The sequence below is a fragment of the Dermacentor albipictus genome, chromosome 1 (genome assembly GCF_038994185.2).
Source record: "Dermacentor albipictus isolate Rhodes 1998 colony chromosome 1, USDA_Dalb.pri_finalv2, whole genome shotgun sequence".
In the NCBI taxonomy this organism is placed as follows: Eukaryota; Metazoa; Arthropoda; class Arachnida; order Ixodida; family Ixodidae; genus Dermacentor; species Dermacentor albipictus.
Window position 1 is genome coordinate 245560897 of NC_091821.1, and position 23028 is coordinate 245583924.

General features: G+C 44.5%; 2 protein-coding genes across 3 annotated transcripts in view; one reads left to right on the plus strand and one right to left on the minus strand.

Moving 5' to 3' along the window:
- Positions 1–23028, plus strand: part of Idua (alpha-L-iduronidase) — a 368620-nt gene that overhangs the window by 294937 nt on the left and 50655 nt on the right. The gene's annotated exons all lie outside the window — the stretch shown is intronic.
- LOC139054316 (uncharacterized) overlaps positions 18020–23028 on the minus strand; it is a 123052-nt gene continuing 118043 nt past the window's right edge. The window contains exon 2 of the mRNA XM_070531140.1: positions 18020–19766. Within this exon, the coding sequence (XP_070387241.1) occupies positions 18605–19516 (912 nt within the window). The 5' untranslated portion in view covers positions 19517–19766 and the 3' untranslated portion in view covers positions 18020–18604. The remainder of the gene's footprint in view (positions 19767–23028) is intronic.

Genomic DNA, 23028 nt, shown 5'->3' on the forward strand with positions numbered 1-23028 from the left:
TCTGGAACCTTCAACTACGGCGTGTCTCATAAACAGATCTTCGTTTTGGCGCGTAAGGCCACAGAATTTAACTGATCTTTTTTTCTCGTCACTTAATCAGACGACTCTTCCAGATACTGTGCCACTTTCTCACCTCAACTACTGTCAACTCATATGGGGAACCTCAGCGCCCTCTAGCCTGTAACGCATTCATTTTTTGCCGAAGAAATACATTCGTCATGTTTATAATGCACCGTACCCATCCCCCACAGCTCAACTTTCTCACAATTCCAGAAGAATTAGTATACACAACTTATATAAGTACCGACTGAGCGTGAAGTTCAAAACAGAAATAAGGCATAACCTCAATAGTTTACAACTTCTTGCTAATTTGCAAAACAAATTACCATACTACCCAACTAGATATGCAGAAAGTTGGTTAGTAAATACTCCTCGTCTTACTACCGGACAACAGCGTTTATCCTACACGTTACCCTGTCTTTTGAACGCCTACAAATTCGATGGCTTTGATTTATTTCTTGTTCTTACCAGAATCTTCGCCTTATGTATAATGCTTGATTCTGGATACTTCCTCTCGCAGTGAATTCATGTTATTCCATTGTTTGTATTGTCATTAGAATCTTTTTCTGTGCGATCATTACCCTGTATTTATATTTAACTCAGTAGCAGCAGCAGCAGTGGCTGCTGCTTTGTTTCGTTTGCGTAATTTTGATGTGTTGGTGTGCTTGCCAAAATAAAATGAGACCAGGAGTTGCGGGCTCGTCAAGCTGCCTGCGAACAGCTTTCTTCTTTCCGCCCTCCCATCTAACATGTACGATGGCAAATAAACATCATTATTAACGAAGGCAATTTTCTATTGCTACCATAGGCGCTCCTCCAATGTTTTCTAACCGTATACCTATTCCACGTGCGTCGCTTTTTTATTGAGATTTTGTTATTCTCTATACATTATGGCACGCAAGTGATCGAGTGGCGATGGCTATCATAGCTGACAACAACGATGACGTAGCGATAAGTTGATATACTCGTGGTTTCTGAGAGTTACGCGGAAAGCCCGAAAAGGTATCTCTGAGATTCGCGCGTCCAATCCCGTTTCTTTTATTGTCTCAAATAAGCGCAATGAATGACTATTGTGAAGCTACTATGCGACGACTACACTTACGTATGAATGGTAGGTGTGGGCCAGTTGTATTAAACAGACAAAAACTTTACGATCAACATCATTGCTAGCGCATAAGACGGCGTCATGAAGGAATGCGCAACGTGTCAATGGTCTAACCGCAGGCTGTCTCGGACGCTCCACGAGTCTTCGCAGCAGAACATAACGCGACAGACAAAAAAAAAAAATACCGAGACTACGCCTTGCACTCCAACCCCACTGTCTCGAGAAGCAGAATCCACACTTCCGAGATGCTGGTCACTGTTGGATGCAGAGTATACTCAGCTCCCGGTAGGGCAGCGTGTGTAGATATGGTCGCACCCAACAACAACGGTAGGAGGGAGCACTACGTCGAAGCAGAACAGAAAAGATACAGAGTTTACAACCAAAACACAACCAGATTTGGGACGGAGAACCCGTCGTACGCTCCAACCTGATCAAGAAGAACTCAAGGCAGCAAGTTGCCAACGCTGCTGAGGTGCTGCAGGGCTGCAGCGAGGACACCCCAAAGAACACCGAGAAACTGGACAGTCGCATACTTAACATATGATGCTATCACTGGTGAATTCTAATGACACGAAGCCCTTATATATAGATCAGCAGTTGGTGTGATAAAAGGGGTATTATAAGCATACAGAATGAACTGTTCTTACATTGCACTTATTTTTTGTAGCTTAGAAAACGTCCTGAGGCCCCAGGCCAGTACACAGCAAGTGAGAGTAACATAAGGAATTGTAAATAAATAATTTCACCTGCGCCGAGAGAAGATATTTGATGCAACCAACTATTCCTGTTTTGCGAACAATGTTTTGGATCAGACTTATATGACTATCCTACGACATATTTGCAGAAAAGGTCAATCTTAGGTACTTAAAATGATAAACAAGTTGAATGCTACGACCGTTTAAAACAATATCTACATGTGAAAGGATTTCTTTGTTCTTTGGACTAAAAATAATTGCATTTGTTATGGTGTAATGAATTTTTATGACATTAAGTAACGATCATGCTCCTAATTTTTTTACTTTACAATTGCGATTATATATGTATTATATGTTATGTAGGTTATTACCAGAAATAAAATATGCTGGTGTCATGGGCATGTATAATAAGGTTTGCACTGCAATTATTACGTATACCAAATCATATATATGTAAAATAAACAATACATGACCTAATATACTCCTGTGCCGAATTCCGGAATCTGCCTTCATAACTTAACAGCTTGGTTTATTTATTTCGACGATTTGTTGCCGATAGCATAGGCAAGATTTTGTTAGTTCCTGGTTGAGACCCCTTGTGCCATAATAATTAAGCTTTTTTGTTCAAAGCTTTTGGTTAACTAAAAGAAATACATTTGTATAAAGAACAAACAGTCGAACCGTTATAGGTTTATTTTCAAACAGTGTTATAATGTATTCTTTTTACTGGAGTAATGCTGTTTTTGTAGATTTAGTTTTGCAAAATCTACAACAACAAGAAGTAGCTTTTCCAAGAGCCAGGTTGCGTCCCAAACTTTGGCTATAGTATTATGTCTGGAGCACATTGTTTACTTGTGGATTAGTTCGGCGTCATATCTTTGCACACAGTGATTTGTTTCTTCTTCGGCGCCTACATTTTGAAACCTCAAGAGGTGACCAAACAAAAGTGAGTTTTGTAGGAGCGTCTGCCTCTGCGAAAATCGGTATACTTGGCCCGTCATGGTAAGAAACGTTGTTCTTGCCTCAAAACGCCGGGCAGTGGGGCCCAACGCAAGGCGCACATCGTTTTCAAAACTCGCGCTTGGTACCCAGTGACCTTGGTACCCAGTACCCAGGTACCCAGTGACCATTGGTACCCAGTGACCGCTTGGTACCCAGTGACTGGGTACCAAGCTTGGTACCCAGCTTGGTACCCAGTGACCATGGGTACGCATTGCTTGACATCGAACTTTTATGCACTATGTGCGAAAAGTGCGGTGGGAACGTTCAGCTGTTAGGAAAGATCAGAATGCGCTCAGGTGTCGCCTGCACTTGAGATATTGAATGCAGCTACACTGGTTGTCGCTGTCACATTTAATGGTGACAGCATTGTCCGATGCAATGTCCTGAAGTCATTCAGAATTGCACCAGGACGCTAGTCAGTGGATGGGTTACATAGCATTGACCAGCACTGACTTTATCCCATTGAAAGGGCTGCACAGCAGTACACAAAGGAGACCCCAAAGGCAAGGAAACAAACCAGAAAAAGAAAAAAAGTGTTTATCTCGACGAGTGCCCTGCTGATGATTATTGAATGAGTCCATAAATTCGTATTTCTTCCATATTTGTTGTGTAATAGACACGTTTTCATTTTAAAAACAATTGTCTCGGAACATAAAGTTTGTTCAACATTTTCCCATCGTCTAAGCAAGCGAAAATGCAAAAATTATTTTTTCAGTATTTGGTGCGCAAACTAGGAAATCTGCTGCAGTATAATTATTGTAGTTTATTGAATCATTATTTTTTCACGAAACATTTACTATTTAACAATGCATAAAACTGAGCAAAGAAACAGTAAAAAAAATTGAAAAAAGCGAGCATAAAGATATAACGTTAGCTATATACTTCAACAAAAAGAAGAACAAATGCTGAAAATATTGATACAATATATTTATTTTAATAGCTGCATCTACTGAGCGACCTATCTGCCTTTCTGTAACTAAATTTCTTCCTCCTTTTTCTGTCTACATCTATTGAGGAAAAGGGTCAGCAATGTGACTTAAAGTACATGGTACGTATAGGGCCTAACCTCTTCTCTAAAATAATAATATACAGCATTCATCTAACCGCTACAAGAACCCTTCGCCTAGCTAAAATTCCGACTTATCCGCGAGAACACGCGTTTCTATGGGGGAAAAATGCAAAAACACCCGTGTACTTAGATTTAGTCGCACATTAAAGATTGCCAGGAGGGCGAAATTAATCCGGAGTTCCCCGGTACGGCGTGCCTCATAATGAGATCGCAGTTTTGAAATGTAAAACCCCATGAGATATATTAAAAAGTCGGTCTGCACTGCATAATAGTAGTAGTTGGCATGACAGATACTCTTAGACGGGATGAAAACATGTTCCTCAGTGCGCGGAAGTTATATAGCTGCAGTGGATTCTATGGCGGACGACGATGATAACAACGACAGGTTATAGTGTCATGCTATTTGCGATTTACGCAGGCAGCGTAAAAAGATATTCCCGAGACCTGCGCGTCAATTCAAAGTTGTTTTATAGCATCGAATAAGGGCAATACAAAACAAAAGCGAATATTGAATGCGGCGAGTTCACAAACGTATCAATAGTCCCTGTGCGCTGATGCTATTTAATCAATAAAATGTCTACGATCTATCCGATCGCTCGCACATCTCACGGTGTCATCAAGGCACGCGCAGCGTTCCAAGCTCATTTTGCGTCGTCTCGTCCACCTTCGTCGTCGGTCGTCGCGGTAGCCCCACCTTCCTCCGCAGTAGTTATCCATGTGCCATGCAAGAATGCAGTGGCTACCAGTTGCGCTCCGACACCGTCGGCTTGAGAAGCAGGATCCACCCGCTGCTGTTGGATGCAGAGTATTCAGTTCCTGTTCGTAAGCCTAGTTGGCAGATCACGACGGCAGGACCGACTATGATGTCAACGAAGCACAGCATATACACGTGCAGAGTGCGTGCAAAGATCATCAGCCAGATTTGGCCCTACTACATTTGGAGACGACGATAGGATGCCTGCAGGCCCGTGTTTTTCTGAATTGCCTGCCTTGCGGCTCCAAGCTTGTTTCCAAGATATCCCCGCGGTGGAATCTCGTCTATTGAATTTTTTGGCGATAGTGGTGGTGTTTTGTGGCTTTTTTTGTTCTCTTCCGCCACTGATCGCTTCTCTCTACAGTGCTTCAACAAGGCGTGAACTTTCTGGGGAGGGAAATCCCTCTGTCGGCGCGCAGAAGTCGTCGTCACCGTCACCGCTATCGTTGTCGTAACACTGCTGGGACTCCTCCCATAGGACTAAGCTGAGGTCGGACGCACCCGACAGGAGGTACCGGTGTCTTTGCTCCGGTCGCGTGGGAGCATACACGCAGTTTTCTTCCGCATGCTGCACCGCTTCGTCGTTGAAGGGTTGCGTCACTGCATTGAACCTGTCGTGTTCATCCTGGCTGACGTCTGCTTCATATGGCTGTATTGCTGCGTTAAATATTTCTCGTTGATCCAGGATGACGTCTGCTGCATACGGATGTGTTACTACATTCAAGCTTTCATCCTGCACCCTGTATCCTGCCATCCTGCGAAGAAAAAGCTCGATGCTTTGCAGAATGAGCGGCAGCACAACTACGAGTGCGGCCAGGAACTTGCACGAGCTTCCGTGGCTGGTTGCGTGGAAGCTGTGAAGGCAAAAGTAGCTTCGTTGGAACCGCTGGTAAAGGAGCATGAGGTCTAGACTCTGCAGCATACGTGCACCCAGATGGCGAATCTCCTGATCCGGAACAGCAACGGTTGAAAGGGCTGCAACAACGCCGCCATTGCTCACTTGTCCAGCCTCTAAGCCACGAATCCTGTGGGGTTTTCGCCCATCGAGATGCGACCGTGCGTGAAGGGAAGGGAACGACAACCACTGATGCCTTTTCCGCATGCGGGCGCAGTGGAGCTCACCACAAGCTGCTGGTTGGTGGAAGTCACTGCGGGCGAAGCCTTGCAGACAGTGTTTTGTAAGGGCTCCAGCGCTTGGGCCCTGGACTCGATGGGTCGAAAACTCCGTAGTCTGAAGCATGATAGTGCGTCCTCGAGTACGCCGGCGATACGCTGACGCTGGTCGCCGTGCTTGTTGCTGCGGGAGGTGCTGCTGAGCCGACTTGAGAAGAAGCGTGCACAGGTGAAGCTGCTGCTCGCCGTCACTGGCAATGGCATCGACGAATGCGACCAATTGTGTTACTGTAGCTTGTTGCACTGTCTCCGCTCGTCGGCGATACGCTGGCGGGGAGTGCCTACGCTGCCATAAACGCCAAGGTCGTCCACAGTCGCTCTGCAAAGGTAGTTGCACTGTAGATCCTTGCGCAGAAGTTCCAGCTTATTTGGGATTGTCTCGAAGATGCGTCGAATGTTCTCGTTCCTCGTGCATCTGTGCAATTGTTTCACAGACACGCACCCGTCTTCCCAGTGGTCGATGTTCAGGCGCTGTGGATCCTCTGGCCGTCGCGGTGTTGGTTTCTACTTGACCGCGTGCGATCCAAGGAAATCAGAAAGACTTTCACGTCGGACTGGAACGGTTGCTGCTGCTTGAAAATGGTGATTCAATGAACGTGCATCACCTGCACGAGGACACGCAGGAGCACTTCTTTCTCATCCAGGAACACAGCGTTATCAGCTCTGAAGAAATAAAGACAACGACAAATTTTCGTAAAATGCTTTCTCTGTTACTTTTATGGCATGCAGCTAGCACTTACTACGTGACTTTGCATATGTATATAACCTGGTCAGTGTAATAAAACATTAAGTGGCGATTCAGCGCTTGAGTTGAGTAAATTCTTTTTCCGTTGTCCGTTTCGTGCTGTTAGTTTACGAAGTTCTATAGTGTATTGATAACTATGGGAATTTCACAAGGGTGCACCTGTTTCTTCCTGACTAATAAAATATTTCTTTTGTTCTCCACACGATAAAATATTTTGGCAGAACCCAACTCACAATGGCTGTGGGTGTTAAAGCCATTTGATTTTGATCTAGAAACGGATAAGGATTAACACAGACATATCCATATCTACTTTTTTTGTAATTGCTATTTTGCGCCTTAAACTGTTTCTGGTCATGTACAAACTAAAAGGACAACAGATATTACTAAGCTTTGTAGCTATGTAGCTACAGACGGCTACTTTAGGCACGTTCAGCGTATCTATCTAGCTGCCTTGCCTTTTATGCCGACCCCGTGACCCAAGTTTTCTGCTAGCTTGGACAACTTGGTATTGCCTCGTGGTCGTGATGCCATCGTGATCGTTGCATGGCCGTTATTGTATATTCGTCATCCGACTCTGGTCGTGTCTTAGACCTCACGCCGTCAACGTCACACTGTCCTCATGCATTAATTATTGTACCATGGTCTGGATGCCATCGTAGTCGATCCACATCTTCCTCTTTCTGCTCGTATGTTCAGTTCATTCAGTTCATATCGTCCCCTTTACAGCTTCGTCGTCCGGTTATCTTCATAGCATCCTCGGTACTCAATCGTCATCATTGCGTCGTCGTCATGCAGTCATCGTCAAGGCATCATGTCAATGCTAGACGTTGAGAAGCGGCATAGCAAATTGGCCGCCTAAGGCCGCCTTATTGGCCGCCTAAAGCAAATTGGTCATAGCCTAAGGAATGGAAGTCTCTGAATGACCAACGAGTACGGATCGTAAGTAAAGGTGTCTTCAGCAATGCGGTGGTTAGCTACATTGCTTGAATGTTAATAAAAAGAGTCGTCGACAGGCACCGAGAGATGGGATCTGCTGGAATCTTGTCAGAATCAGTAGCGGTTTGTCATTCTGGCGGTTGCATTCTTTTCGCTGTATGGGACATACACTATATCAGCTGTCGGCCCACTTTGCAATAACACTCGCTCAAAGTTGGCCATGACAAAGTGTCAGCCATGACCACGACGACATTACGACGGCTGTATGACGACGACGCCATGACGATGATGTAATCACGTCTATGGAAAGACGAAGATAGTAGACGATGACGATATGAAGACAATGGGATGACGATTCAGAAATTATGACTATGGTTATAATGACGACAGCGGAACGAGCATGGCATGGGGACAAGGGCATGTCGACGACTGTATGACCAATGCATGACGACGAAGGCGTGAGGACGATGATATGAAGAGAATCGGATGACTAAGCTCAAATTGCGATGGTATCACGGCGACAGTGTGACAACGAATGCGTGATGACGATTGTAGATGACTATGCAATCACGACGATGACATGACAAAGGCGCATAATTACCTTTGAATAGCCAGAATATGATGAAGACGTAATGACGAAGCAGGAAAGATGTTGAGGGAACGATGAAGGCGGTATCTTGGCCACGGATCCACGAAAATCGAGAAGACGAAAAACGGTTAGATACAAGCACGGACGTAGATAGTAGATTAGATAGATAGATAGATAGATAGATAGATAGATAGATAGATAGATAGATAGATAGATAGATAGATAGATAGATAGATAGATAGATAGATAGATAGATAGATAGATAGACAGACAGACAGACAGACAGACAGACAGACAGACAGACAGACAGACAGACAGACAGATAGATAGATAGATAGATAGATAGATAGATAGATAGATAGATAGATAGATAGATAGATAGATAGATAGATAGATAGATAGATAGATAGATAAATAGATAGATAGATAGATAGATAGATAGATAGATAGATAGATAGATAGATAGATAGATAGATAGATAGATAGATAGATAGATAGATAGATAGATAGATAGATAGATAGATAGATAGATAGATAGATAGATAGATAGATAGATAGATAGATAGATAGATAGATAGATAGATAGATAGATAGATAGATAGATAGATATCGGGAAGTGAATAAAGTATTCTAAGGCACGACAATGGTAACACGACGGCAGCTTGACGGATTACAAGTCACCGACCGAGATCCGATCCACGGTGAGGAGAAGTACGGAGGTTTTTGGCTACTTCTTACCTTTAAACAAGATGATGACGCCAGCAACAGACGACGCAAATATGGCATGGAGTGGTCTTAACATATGTCGTTTGGAGAAAGCTGCAGGTATCCTTGTGACGCATACACTTATACAATCTGACGTCAAATAGGCACTTAAAACTTTGATGCCAATGTTACAATGATGGTGCTTCGTATACTGTTAAACCTGCGAACGTCTCCTTTACGTACCAGTAGATTGTACTTAGTCCCCAATATGTATGTCTTTTACTCGATTTTCGTGACGATCCACGACTTATTTACGGCTTTACTCACAGTTGTACGATTTGATGTCTCATGTGAAAAAAAGAGTGCGCTAGAAAGGCTGAACGAGGTACATGAGCCTATCCACCGAAGGTCACATCAGCTTTCTTCAGGCTTATATGGATATTTCGTAAAAAAAACTTGCTGTGCCTCTAGAAAAAAAGAAGCAAATCGACAGCACACTTGTATGCCCTGTTAGAAGCACAGACTAACTACCAGCGAAGCTGTTTCTTTCGAGCGTTTACATTACTAATGCTAGCAGCATGTAATTAAACAAATTAAACAACACATTTTGAAACGTTACTCACATCTGGTTCACCCGTATGAAAAGTTTCGCGCTAACAACGCATTCGAACACTGAAATAACAAATGATGATGAACGGCCCTACATCACCAACACACCTTTAACATCTCAAAAAAGTGAGTCGTACTGCCCCCCCCCCCCCCACTCTTTCACATCAAACCTTATCTCCGTTTGGTGTAACTATACGGCGTTCTTTAAACACTCTTGCAACGCACAGAAACGCTGCATATACAATTTACCGGAAACGCCGTAACTAAATTACCCACACAACATGAACAGTGTTTACTCATGAACCATTAAATCTGCTCCCTATTGCCACGAAATTTAAACAAGGTGACGCGTCCGACAAGCGGAAACCTGCTACGAACCTCTTATGATGCGTTAAAATAGGGAGATGAGATTGTTCAGTCATTACTTGCGAAATTCACAATTGAACAAGAAACGTTTCGCCCAGCATTAAACTTAACATGAAGCCCAAATTCACCAAATGTAAATTTAATGTGACTTAGTGTTCTTTAGGGATGCTGTGATGCGCAACGGATAAGGGCGGTGTGACGCTTTCAAACAGTTCGCGAAGGAATATTGTGGCCAAAGTCTGTGTTTTGTGCGGAGATAACTAAAAGCACATGGAATTTAGCTATTGCGTTCTCCCCATTTTTTTATTATGGATTTGTCCAGCCTTACAACGGGAGCGCTTCCGTCTCCTTCTGCAAGCCGTCCTTCGGTGCAGTCTAGGTATGATCACCAAGTACACAACAGATACCGCAGAATATTCTTTAAGGTCATATATGTTTAAACCATGCGTGCCAGGTAACGTCAGCGAAGCTGTTCAACGAGAAAAAATATATTTGAAAAATCACCGCACAAGCACTCCGTACCGAAGGTTAACCAGCGAAGCTTAAACTTGCGACCCCGGTGTTTATCACTGGGTTATCCAGACGGTTCATTAAACGACGGCTTGGTAGGTTGCTGGATCCTCAGTACGCAGTTGCTGCTTGTGCTCGGCTTCACGAAGCTGTTCTTCTGCCTGGGCTGCACTGTCCGCACGGCGTAGACGAGCTCGCTCCCGGTTCTGCTCTCGGCGTTGCTTATCGAAAGCTGCCTTCTCCTTAAGAGTACGTATGACGCGTGGCCTGCCCACTTCGGAGCCGGAGAGAATCTGCTGCGGCGCTCTCCTGCGACGGAGAGCAATGACGTCACTAGTGGCGCAGCTAATGCCACACCACCTAGAGAGCACAAGGCCATTTCACTCCGAATTATCATGTCATGTTACCTGGCCCGACTGCCATAGATTCTTATAGGGATGCTCCCAAGGAGGCAACAGTGATTCTGACGTCACCACTTTCATCACGCCAGTCTTGTCAATGGAAATTTCGGGCCAGGTAGCGTGACGTCATGGATCGCAATAAACAGGCCTTGTGCTATCCAGGTGGTGTTGGCTAATCGTGCGCCTCTGTTTCTCTCTTTCTTTTTTCGCGCATGCGCATGGAGTTACACCAGAGGGGTTTTAGGCGTACAGGTGACCGACAGACGAACGGACGGAAGGGCGGACGAATAGCTTGCCATATACAGCTTCACTGTGGCAGCATGGCTTAAGACACAATCATAAGACCTGATGTGTTTGGTCATCAGAGGTCTGACGACCGAACACTTTAGTGTAGTAGGGACTGTTCCTATCGTTCGCGCTCTTGTTATATTTTTTTTACAGTTATCGAGCTTGGGTGTGAGGCAATCTCGTAAAAGCAAAGCCATTGTTATGCGTTGTCTCTGTCTGTCTCCAACTTGGTCCGTTCCCCTCCTCCTCGGTGCTTCCAGGCATGCACGCAGGGGGGGGGGGGGGTCGACCAGTGTCACAAAGTAATTTTGTAGGGCCAATAAAACGAAAGTTGTAGGTGCTTTTTATTAAAAAAAAGCAAAAAAAAAAGACAAGCACGGACAACACTGCAACGGCGAAGGGATGCCAATGACGCCAGCACAACGACGGCAGCAGCACCACTACAATGCCGCGTCAACAACGACACGGACGACCACGACGGCACAACAGCGATAACAGCAAAGGCAGCTTGACGGACAACACGTCACTGTCCCAAGATCCGATCCACGCTGAAGACAAATACAGGGTTTTATTTCTACTTACATTTTTTTACAGTAAAGAAATCTGCCCGGATACTTGTTACGCCACCCACTATACAATGTGAAGTGAAATTAGTACCTGAAACTTTGATGCCGATGTTCTATTGATGTCGCTTCGTACTGCGGAAACCTTCGGACGAATTGTTTACCTCATAGTGGAATGCACTTTGTGTCCGATAAGTGAGTCCTTTACTTTATCTTTATTAGAGTACCCGATTTTTTTGTACCTTTACTGGCAATACTACTTTTCCTGCTGGGATAGTTTGTAGATGATTCTAGCTTAAAAAATAGGGGAAGTAAAACATGGACGAAGGGGGGGAGGGTGAATGACATGACAGCTGCTCTAGTCTCTGGACACTGAACACATAAAAGGGCCTACTACTGAATAAATAGAACTCATTACTACGTGTAGCTTGGCTACTTGGTTCAATATTCAAGTTTACGAAGTAGTAGTACTAGCAGCAGCAGCAGCAGCAGCAACAGTAGTAGTAGGTAGTAGTAGTAGTAGTAGTAGTAGTAGTAGTAGTAGTAGTAGTAGTAGTAGTAGTAGTAGTAGTAGTAGTAGTAGTAGTAGTAGTAGTAGTAGTAGTAGTACATACACTTTATTACAGAAAGAAACCAGAAGGGCCCTTGCCCCAGTCCCCCAGATGCGGTAGGGGGGGGGGGTAGAGGCGGTAGGGGGGGTGAAAAACGGAGTTTGTCCGGCAGGCCGATGCCCCCATTCCAAGGCCCCACTGGCACGCGAAATCCGCTCAGCTTGTTGGATCAGACGTAGCTGATGTTCCAGTGCCGGGTTAGACAGCAGAGCCTCCCATTATTCCCATGTGCCGTTTGTTTCACGTTCTTCTCCGTGTTCTGCGCACTCCCACGTGGTGTGCAAGGGTGTTAGTGTTGCTTCACACTACGGGAACATGTCTCTACATGCCGTTGGCTAGATCAGGCGTAGATTGCGCGGATTTATGCAGGTTTTCGTCTGTAATCTTCGCAACACGGTTGCCTGCGCCGCATTGAGTTTGGCGTGCGGGGGTGGATAGATTTTTCTATTTTCTCTATAGTATTCTTTTCCAGTACGGACGCTCTCCCTATCAGAGTGGAATTCCGTGCATCGGGCCCTAACTTGCTTAAGACTTCTTTGCCTGTTGGAGTCTGGAGCAGGCGATTTTTTCGTGTCCGTAGCTGTGCTTCGGTTACTTCTTCAATCCTGTTGTGCAAACCAAGCGCCAGTAGCTTGTTGTTTGAAGTATTCCGAGGTAATCTTATGGTCGTCTGAGATGTCATTCTTCTTATTTAGTTTGCTTTTTCTTTCTCTTCCTTGTTCATAATATGATAGGGGAGTGAGTATGTGATGCTACTGGTGGTGAGATTTTTTACCTATAGGAGGGTATCTTGTTCTCTCATTCCCGTATGCGGTTGTTTGTTATAGCGATGATCATGCGTGAATTCCGTTATACAGCTGTTTTGAATGCATTTAGTTGCGTAGGCACCTCTGATTAGCTTGGAGCCACATACATAGTGTTCTTATGGTATCTTTCTCTGTAATAACTTTTACTTCCAGCTTGACTTCCAGCTTTAGACTCGGGTCCGTCCTTTGTGCTTTTCTCTTTGTAAAGCGGATAAGTTCGGAATTTTCCGCTGAGCATTAGAGTCCCCGTAGTCTCGTGTACTCTTCTATGGTACTAGCTGCCTGTTCCAGTCCATCTTCTTTCTCCGCTAGGCTGCCTGTAGTTGTCCATACGGTTATGTCGTCAGCATATACTGTAAGTTGTAGACCGGCGATTTCTTTGCGTTTCGATCTTTCAAGGCCTATCACGGCAACGTTGAAACGTGTGGGTGACATTACCGCCCCTTGTCGTTTTCCTTTCTTTGGTGGTCGAACGGTCTCGGATTCGTAATCCCCCTCGTTCATTATTGTAGTTCTCTGATTAGGGAAACTCTGGACGTATTGAAATATTTTCTGTCCACAGTTTGTTTCCTCCAGCCCTTCAAATATTCCTTTCTGACTGTTGGTATGTAAGGCTCCATTTATGTCAACTCAACCGCCATGATGAACTCTTCCCCGACCTTTGAGATGTCCGCTAGTACTTCTTCCTTTAAGAGTAGTAGGATATCTTGTGTTCAAGACAACAGAAGGTCGGGCTTACATTTGAAGAAACCAAACCCAGGCTCAACATCGAAGCCAACTTGCCCCGAAGCTCTTTAATGAGCCAAATTTAGGTCGCTTCCAAAACACAGTGTTGTGTAAATTCAGGTACTCCGATAGTAAAAAGTGAAAATATATATATATATAGAGAGAGAGAGACAAAAGGGAAGGAAAGATAGGGAGGTTAGCCAGTGTAAATACCGGCTAGCTACCCTGTGCTGGGGAAAGGGGTAAAGGGAATAAAAGTAGAAGGAAGAGAGAAGAAAAAAAGAAAAAAAAGAAAAAAAAGTGAAAGTATAGCACTCTGCAATAGCACTATGTAAATAACCAAGACTTCTGTTACGCGTGGAAGATATTTTCACATCGTAGCGATGATGCAGAACCAAACACTGCCAAATACGCGAGTTATCGGATTTTGGTTAATTGCAGCTACCCTAAATTTGTTTGGCTACGAGTAAAGGAAAGAGAGGACAAGAAAAGCTACAACGACGAATACCGACGGCGACGATGGAGGGAAGCCACACTCTTAGGCAAAGTTACACCCTTTGGCTTGCCCCTTCTGCCACACAACAATAATCATTATCTGCCTTGATGCGTTTCCTTTCTTTAACGCTGCGAGCCCGGTACTTTCCAGTAACGAACGGCACGCGCGTTATCAGCATAGAACAGTTTACACCCCTTGGAGTGCCCCTTCTGATAACGCGCGTGCCGTTCGTTACTGGAAAGTACCGGGCTCGCAGCGTTAAAGAAAGGAAACGCATCAAGGCAGATAACGATTATTGTTCTGTGGCAGAAGGGGCAAGCCAAAGGGTGTAACTTTGCCTAAGAGTGCACCCGCCGCAGTTGCTAAGCGGCTATGGTGTTGAGCTGCTAAGCACGAGGTCGCGGGATCAAATACCTGCCGCCACGGCCGCAGTTCTGTGGAGGCGAAATGCAAAAACGCCCGTGTCCTGTGCCTTGGGGCACGTTAAAGATTCCCGTCGTGGTCAGAATCAATGCGGAATCCGACACTAGGGCGTGCCTTAAAGTAAAGTTGTAGATTTGGCACCTGAAACAAAATTAATTTTATGAAGGGAGGCCAATGACGTCAGTACAACAGAGGCGGCATCGCAACGACATAGCCACTTCTACAACGATAAGCGCGACGTCAAAACCAAGGAAGTCGATGAAGGCACGACAGTGATAACACCGACGGCAGCTTCACGGATTACACTTCACCGAGCTGAAATTCGATCCACGGTGGGGTCAAGTACCACGTTTTGTGGCTACTTCTTACTATTTTACAAGTATTCGTGATGGTTATAGGCAAGATGATGACGCCTGCAACAGACGACGCAAGGCTTGCATGAAGTAATTTTAGCAGCAGTAGCTTAGGGAACGCTGCAGGTATCCATGTGACGTCAACATACAATGTGAAGTGAAATTAACACTTAAATCTTTGATATCGATGTTCTATTGATGTTTCTTCGTATTGTGCAAACCTCCGGACATCTTAGGTGCATCACAGTAGAATGCACGTAGCCCCCAAAATGTATGCCTTTTACTCCCTTTCGGTTAGAATACGAGATTTATTGACGCCTTTACTCGCACGTGTACGACTGAATTTGTCATATGAAAAAAAAAAATGCGCAAGAAAAGCTAAATGATGTGTACATGAGCATGTCAGCAGGAAGTCACATCACCTTGATTCGGGCGTATATGGATACTTCGTAGAATTATCGCTCTGTCTCTAGAAATAGAAACCACAGCACACTTCTGTGAGTTTGTAGAAGCACAGCCCAATTTCCGGCGAAGCTGTTTGTCTCGAGTGGTTGCATTACAAATATCAGTAGCCAGCAAATAAATCGCGAACTTTCGAACGTTCCTCGCATCTGACTCCCCAATATGAAACGTTTCTCGCTTCCAACGAATTTGAACACTAAATAAAGTATACCAACGGCCCTACACAAACAACACACCTTTAACTTCTCATTAAAATGAGCCCGTATTGCCCTCCTACCCCCATTTAAACCAAACCTTATATCGATGGCTATCTTTGTATTTACAGAAGACTTAAGGTAAATTATATGCTGTTCATTAAACACACTTGTAACGACCAGGAAGAGTGCATACGTAATTTACTTAAAACGCCATAATTAACCCACACACCATGAACAGTGTTGACTAATCACCCATTGAACCTCCTCCATATTTCCACAATATCTAAACAAGGTGACTCGTCCGAAAAGCGGCAACCTGCTACGAACCTCATATAATGCACGAAAATAGGTAGATAAGCTGAGTTCCTTTGTTACTTGCAATCCTCACCATCAAACGAGAAACGTTTCGCCCAGCATTAAACTTAACATAGAACACTTTTTCCCCAAATGTAAATTTAATGTGACGTAATGTTCTTTAGGGATGCTGTGAAGCATAGCGGATAACGGCCGTATAACGCTTTCGAACAGTTCGCGCAGGAATATTCTGGACAAAGGCTGTATTTTATACACAGAAAATTACCTGCACATGCACTTCAATCACTGCCTTCTCTCAATTTTTTTTCTTTTTCTTAACTTTTGTGTTGATGGCTGCTATGTGCGGCTCTTCTAGGAATGTAGGGGAAATTCTGCGCCATTGAGAACGCACTGATGCTGATTCGTAGTGATTAATTACATACATTTACTGCGAAGACCGCTTTTATTCCACGGATATCATCTCCGCTTTTGAATCACCCAGTGCCCGCCTCCTATTTGCAGAAAACATATACAACGTGTCTTAGTAGTTCACCGAAGGCTCCGGGTACACCTTCTGTTAACCTCGAAGAGCGGATGAAATTTGGCAGAAAACTGGTATTCTGCAAATATCTGCAACAATGTTGTGATGCCAAAAACATTAAACTTGATCCACACATACGCTCCAACATCACCTCTATTTTCAATGGATATAAACATAGTGTCACGTACAGTTCTTCTAGGCCTAAGAAAATTGAGGATATCGGCTGCAAGACACTTCTGAGGACCTGATTAAGGAACATTTTGCAAAACCCATCTTTAGCTGATTTTTTTGCAATTCCGCCCACACATCCTTCATAAGCTCTCCCCCTTACGTTAATACGTCAACTATGAGGCACCTAATGCTTTTCAGCCCGATTAGGGAAACATATAAGGAATTTCGTATAATAAGCTTGTAGAGCTTTGCAAAGCCCGAGGAAGTAATTTGTCGCAACCATGTTTATAACATCGCAGTTCAAGTTTTTCCTCGAAGTATAACACTACATCCGCCTTTGGTTCATGCAGGGCACTGGGAGAAGTTTGTATTTCATAGAACGCCTTTCAGCATGCCGGAAACGAAGGTTTAGCGATTTTCACTTTGCATTTAACAAACCAGCACACTTAAACATGTGAGTGCAATGCATGCCTAATATATCCCCGTTTCCATGAGATATAAACTGGCTGAATGATCTGGATGTTATCTGTTTCATGAGAAAATGAGAACACGACTATACAGTGTTTTCTAGCGCTTTTAATCCCACTAAGAGTTTTTCTGCGAAATTGGTGCATTTCTTCTTAGTGTCGCCAAGACTCATTGTCCGCATAAATATATAAGGAGACAACAATCTTAGATATATTGTTAGTATGGCGGTTTGCTATTGGTACAATACACAACATTAAGGCATGTTCGTTAAGCGCACACACATTCGTCCCGTTGATGATGATGGTGATTATAATATCATAAAGATGAACCTTCAAAATATGGCACGTACGCAGCGTGACGGATGTGTCAAGAATTGGGGGATTACACGCGCAGATAATTGCAGAAGATAATGAAGAGGTGAAAGTGAAACTTGGAGAAATCGAGTTTTTTATTTATTATGTGTTTTGACATATTGCTCAATGGCTTGAAAATGTGCTCTCCAATGCGCGCAAGTGATCGAGCGGGGGTGGTGCTGAAGGCTGACAACGATGATGGTTTGATTCGTACGTTTGCGTGTTGAATTGAATTCTGTGGTTGTACGTACGAAAACCACGATTTCGTTATGAGGCACGCGGTAGTGGGCGATTCCGTATTAATTTTGATCACCAGGTGATCTATAACGTGCCCCCCGTGCACGGGACACCGGCGTTTTTGCATTTCGCCCCCATCGAAATGCGGCCGCCGCGGTCGGAATTTGATCTCGCGACCTCTTGCTTAGCAACACCATATGTAAGCAACTGCATCGGGTTAGCGCGTCATGGTTACTGGGAGTTAAGCGTTCGGCATAAAGAGACATCCCAGAGACCGGCGCGTCCAATTCAATAGTTTTTTTATTGCGTCGAACAGGTCCAATAATATACTATATATTATATGGGGCCACTGCACTAATACACCAGTGGCCCTCACGCGTTCTTACTTATAATCAGACAAAATTCATATCACGAAGACTGTGTTACACGTTCGGACATCGTCTAGTGATGGGAAATGTTCAGGTCCCCTTAACGCAAGCTCGTCTAATCACATCCGATCCCAGCCGCCGCACCAGCCTCCGGAGAAAAGCACAACACTCGTGGGGTCCACGCACTGTCCGCGCTGTCCACTGTCATGAGTCCTCGAGTGAACAGCGAGGCAACAACTTAGGACCCCACCGAGTACGCTGGTGTCTCTCTTCTGGTTGCATGGGAGCCCGCACCGCCGTGTCATCTTCCTCAACTTTGCCCTTGAATGAGTGCGTGACTACATTCAGGCTGTCCAATTTCTGCTGGTTGAGGTCTGCGCCGTACGGCTCGCTTAATGCATTCAACTTTTTACCGTCATGCTGTTCCCTGTATTGTGCGATACCGTAAAGAAAAGCTCGAGGCTGAGCATAATGAGCGGCGGCGCAGGTTCGCGTGCGGCTAGAACGCTCTTGTGGAGGCCTCTATGGCTAGTTGGTTGTGCCGAGGCGGTAGCTGCAAAGATGGTGCTGTAGAAGGCAATGGTCGAGCAAGTCCAGACCCAGGGCCAGCAGCAGATGTTTTCCCGGAGCGCCGATCTCCTGGGCCAGAAGTGCAACCACTGACGAAGCCTCAACAGCGTCGCCAATCCTCGCCTGCGCAGCCTCTACGTCATCCTGGAGGCGCGCAACTGCTGCAGCACGGACCAGCGCGACGCCCACGCAGATGTTGTCGGAACGGATGGAGGACCTGGTGTCGGCAGCAGGAAAGACAGGAGGTGCAGGTGCGCGGCAGGAAAGCAGTCGCGCTGGCGATTTGGTGGGCATTGACCTTCCTGGCGGTGTTGGCTTAAACGGAGGTGAGCAGCTCAGCAGCGCCACGAATCCATGCGCGTTCGCGCTGCTAGTGACGTCATTTGGGCATCCGGGAGCGGAGAAGCTTACAACATGCGGCGGGTTGATGCAAGTCATAGTGAACCAAGCCGAGCACACAGCCTGTTCCAAATGGGGCGGTAATTCACCGGATGGCTCGGCACCTTCCCAAAGCTGCAGCGTGTCCAGGATGATGTTCGGTGTTTCAGTGCTGTGGTGATGCGGCGAGCGTTCTGGCCGTCGAGGAAGCCGCCGCACCTTCAGCCTGACAAGCGGGATCCGCAGCTTCAGTAGCTCGTCGCCTGCACGTGCAGCGGTCTCGATGAAGGCGGTGAACTGGATTCCGGTAGCTAATTGCGCTGCGTTAGCGCAATGTGGATGCGCTAACGAGGACGTTTTTCGTTGACCTGAACCTTGAGGTAGCCGTTGGTGGCTGTGCTCAGGTAGTTGCGGGATAGGACCAATCGTACAAGCTCCAGGTTCTCCAAGCTTCACATGAAGGCGCGTCTGATGTTCTCGTTCCTGGTGCATCTGTGCAGAGGCTCCGGCAACGTCGGTGCGTCCTGCTATTTGGCGATGTTCAAGCGTTGGGGCTCCTCTGGCGATGGCAATCTTGGTTTCCGTCGATGCGTTGGCATGCGACCACAGAGAAACAGGGAGCACTTCTTGTCCGTCTCGAACGATTGCTGCCGCTCGAAAATGGCGATTCGATGTACGAGCACAAGCTGCACGAGGACACGAGGAAGCACTTCTTTCTCATCGTGGAACGCCGCGTGTTCGGCTGTGAAGAAGTAAAGAAAAAGAAGAGGCATCGCAAGCTGCTTACTGTGTATTTTGCATGGTTCCGTGTACAATTTGTTAAGTGTATACTTGTTTATTGAAGAGTAATAAAATTTTTGTATTACCACGTCATAAAAAGAAGAAAAGAAACACGCACACAAGCTAACGAACAAAAAGAGCATAAGCAATCTCTGAGGTGACCCTATGCGTCCGCGCAGCGTGAACATCGACGGTGCTGGTGAGACGCCGTGGGGTCAAACCTTTGCGTCAGACAGACGTAAGCCATAAGCCAAGACAAAAATCAGAAACAGAAAAAATATGACGTACACAAATTATTGGCTTCTTTTATTAGATTGGCGCGTCACTTACTGCCTTTAGCAACTCATAGTGTGCGACCAATTTGGGGGTAATAAAGCGCGTAGTAATGAGATAGATGTCACTCTTACTGCTGCGCTATTCTTGGGTGTCTGCAAGTTCTTTTATTCTCGCGTCAGCAGTTTAGTCTGGTAGGAAACTATGTTATATGCGCGGCGTAGATTGAATGTTTGTTTTATTAATGTCTCTTCACTTGTCACTTATATTGGTCAATGAGACTCACATGGGTGAACGATGGTGTGAAGTAGACTATTTTGGATAACTTTGATTGTGCTTTCGTACTCCTTCTGCTTTAGTGTTTTTCTCTGAAGGAGCAAATCTTATATGGTGCTCTGGTATGGCAGGGGAAGTGCAGCTAACGCTTTTTAAAAAATCATCATCATCATCATGATCATCATCATCACCATTATTATTATTATTATTATTATTATTATTATTATTATTATTATTATTATTATTATTATTATTATTATTATTATTATTATTATTATTATTATTATTATTATTATTAGAAGGTACTATTGTAGCTCGACCACGCAGTTGCGCGCGATGGTCAGTGAACAATCCGCCGTTGTCTATAGAGTATTCACTGGTGTGCCCCAAGGTTCCGCGTCAGGTCCAGTTCTCTTGTTATTTTTCCTCAATGACGTTTCCTGAGCAATCCAGCAATCCTTTATTTCTTCTTTGCGGTGACGACATCAAACTAGTTAAGGACGTTCATACTACTGAGAGCTGCCGCGCTCTGCTGACCGTACTATCCTTCTCTGAAGTGCGTCAGTTAAACGCACTTACTCTATATTCATCTGAAACGAGAACTTGGCGTATTCGATCGCTTAAAACCTATAAAATTGTCTACCTTTATTTTGTTGAACGGGCGGTGTTTTAATCAGTCGATCAAAGAACGTCTATTCTTTACAAAGGTAGTGCATATTGGGCAGAATATACACAAAGAGGTCCCAGAGGCCCGCAAAGAACCTCCTGTTTTGAGGTGCATGAAGAGAAGTTAGTAAGCAACAGTGATAATGCATTAGCAACGACACATAATCACAACTAATAAACAATATTCAAAGAAAAATAAAATGGTAGCTTAAGGACCATGTACTCAATGTTCTATTAGAAACGGCCTTAGTTTTCTTCTTTAATGTATAAAAGGATACACGTTGTTTTATATTGTTAAGCAGGTTATTCCGAAATGCTACAATTGCAAATTGGGCTGTGTGTTATACGTAGTGACTGCACACTTTTGCTAGCAAATAGTTGTAGTTCAAAGCAAACCTGGTGCTATTGGATTTGTAAAGGGATACGTTGTCAATTACATTAATTTGGCATTTACATTAGTATGTCTCAATAGTGTGGAATGACACAAGGGTTTGAAAAGCATTTTTATTTAGTGTGTTAGGAAGCAGTTCATGAGTGTACGTATAAACATCGTTTCCTGACCTCATGCACCAACAACTTTTCAAGTCTCCGTAACCATCGCATACACTTCTGCCCCTTAGCTGCAGACGTAGTTGAGCCGACGTCCGATCTCCATGCAAAATAATTCCTAGAATTATTACGTGTTCGGTTCTGCTTCTCTTTCTCACTGCCGTTTCTATAGGAGAGTATACCAGGGACTACCTTGCGCCTTCCTACCTGTTTCACGACAATGATAACACACTGTCAACCGCCATGCGCTTGATTAGATAAATTTACTTCAAAGACCGCCTTTATTCCACAGAGTTGATCTGCGCCTACACCGCATGCATTACCTCCTTCCTATCTTTAGAAAACATATACAACGTGCGTTCTTAGTTTACTGAAGACTCTGGGGAAACCTGCTGTGAACGTCGTATAACGCATGAAAATGGGCAGAAACTGAGTATTCTGTAAATATTTGCAACACTCTGGTGATACCAAAAATCTTCAACTTTATCCATTCATCACCACCAACATCACCCTCATTTGCAAGACATACAAACACAGTGTCACATACAGTTCCCCTAGGACTCAACAATATTGCGGATAACGGCTGTAAAACCTTTCCCAAGTCTAGATCTATAGGAGTACTTTGCAAAATCCATCTTTAACTAATTTTCTTACAATTCCGCCTCGCATCCTTCATAAGAATTCCCCCTTACCTAAAGATGTCAACTTTGAGGCACCTTAAGTTACTTCAAGAGACTAGGAAAACCCATAAGGAATGTCGTATAATAAGCTTGTACAGCTTTGCAAATCTTTAGTAAGTAATTTGTCGCAAAGGCTGTTTGTAAGCTACGCAGTTCATGTTTTCCCTCCGTATTACCCATAGCTTGGCGTCGATTTTGTCCAGGTGAAACACTACATCCCCCTTTGGCTCATGCAAGGCACTGGGAAAAATTTGTAAGCATTTCATATAACGCCTCTCAGCATGTGGAAAACTAGGGCTTAGCAATTTTCACTTTGCCTTTAACTAACCAACACACTTCAATATGTGACTGCAATCCACACCTAATATGTCCCCGTTTCCCTTAGATATAAGCTGCCTGAATGATCTAGATGTTGTTGTTATTTTATTACAAGGTTAAAATACCGATATAATGCTTTCAAGCGCTTTTAGTACCACTAAGAGGTTTGCTGCGGAATTGGCGCATTTCTTCTTAGTGTCGCCGATAAGTATTGTACGCATAATTATATAGACAGACGATTTTAGATATATTGTTATTATGGAGATTTGCTTTTGGTACCGTACACATTATTAAAGCGTGTTCGTTAAACATACACGTATTCATCTCGTTCATTATGATGGTGATTATGTTATGATGACGATGAGCCTTCAAAATATGGCAAATACCCACTGTGAATGATGTGCCAAAAATCGGGTGACTGTACGCACAGATAACTGCAGGAAAGAATGAAGAAGTGGTGAA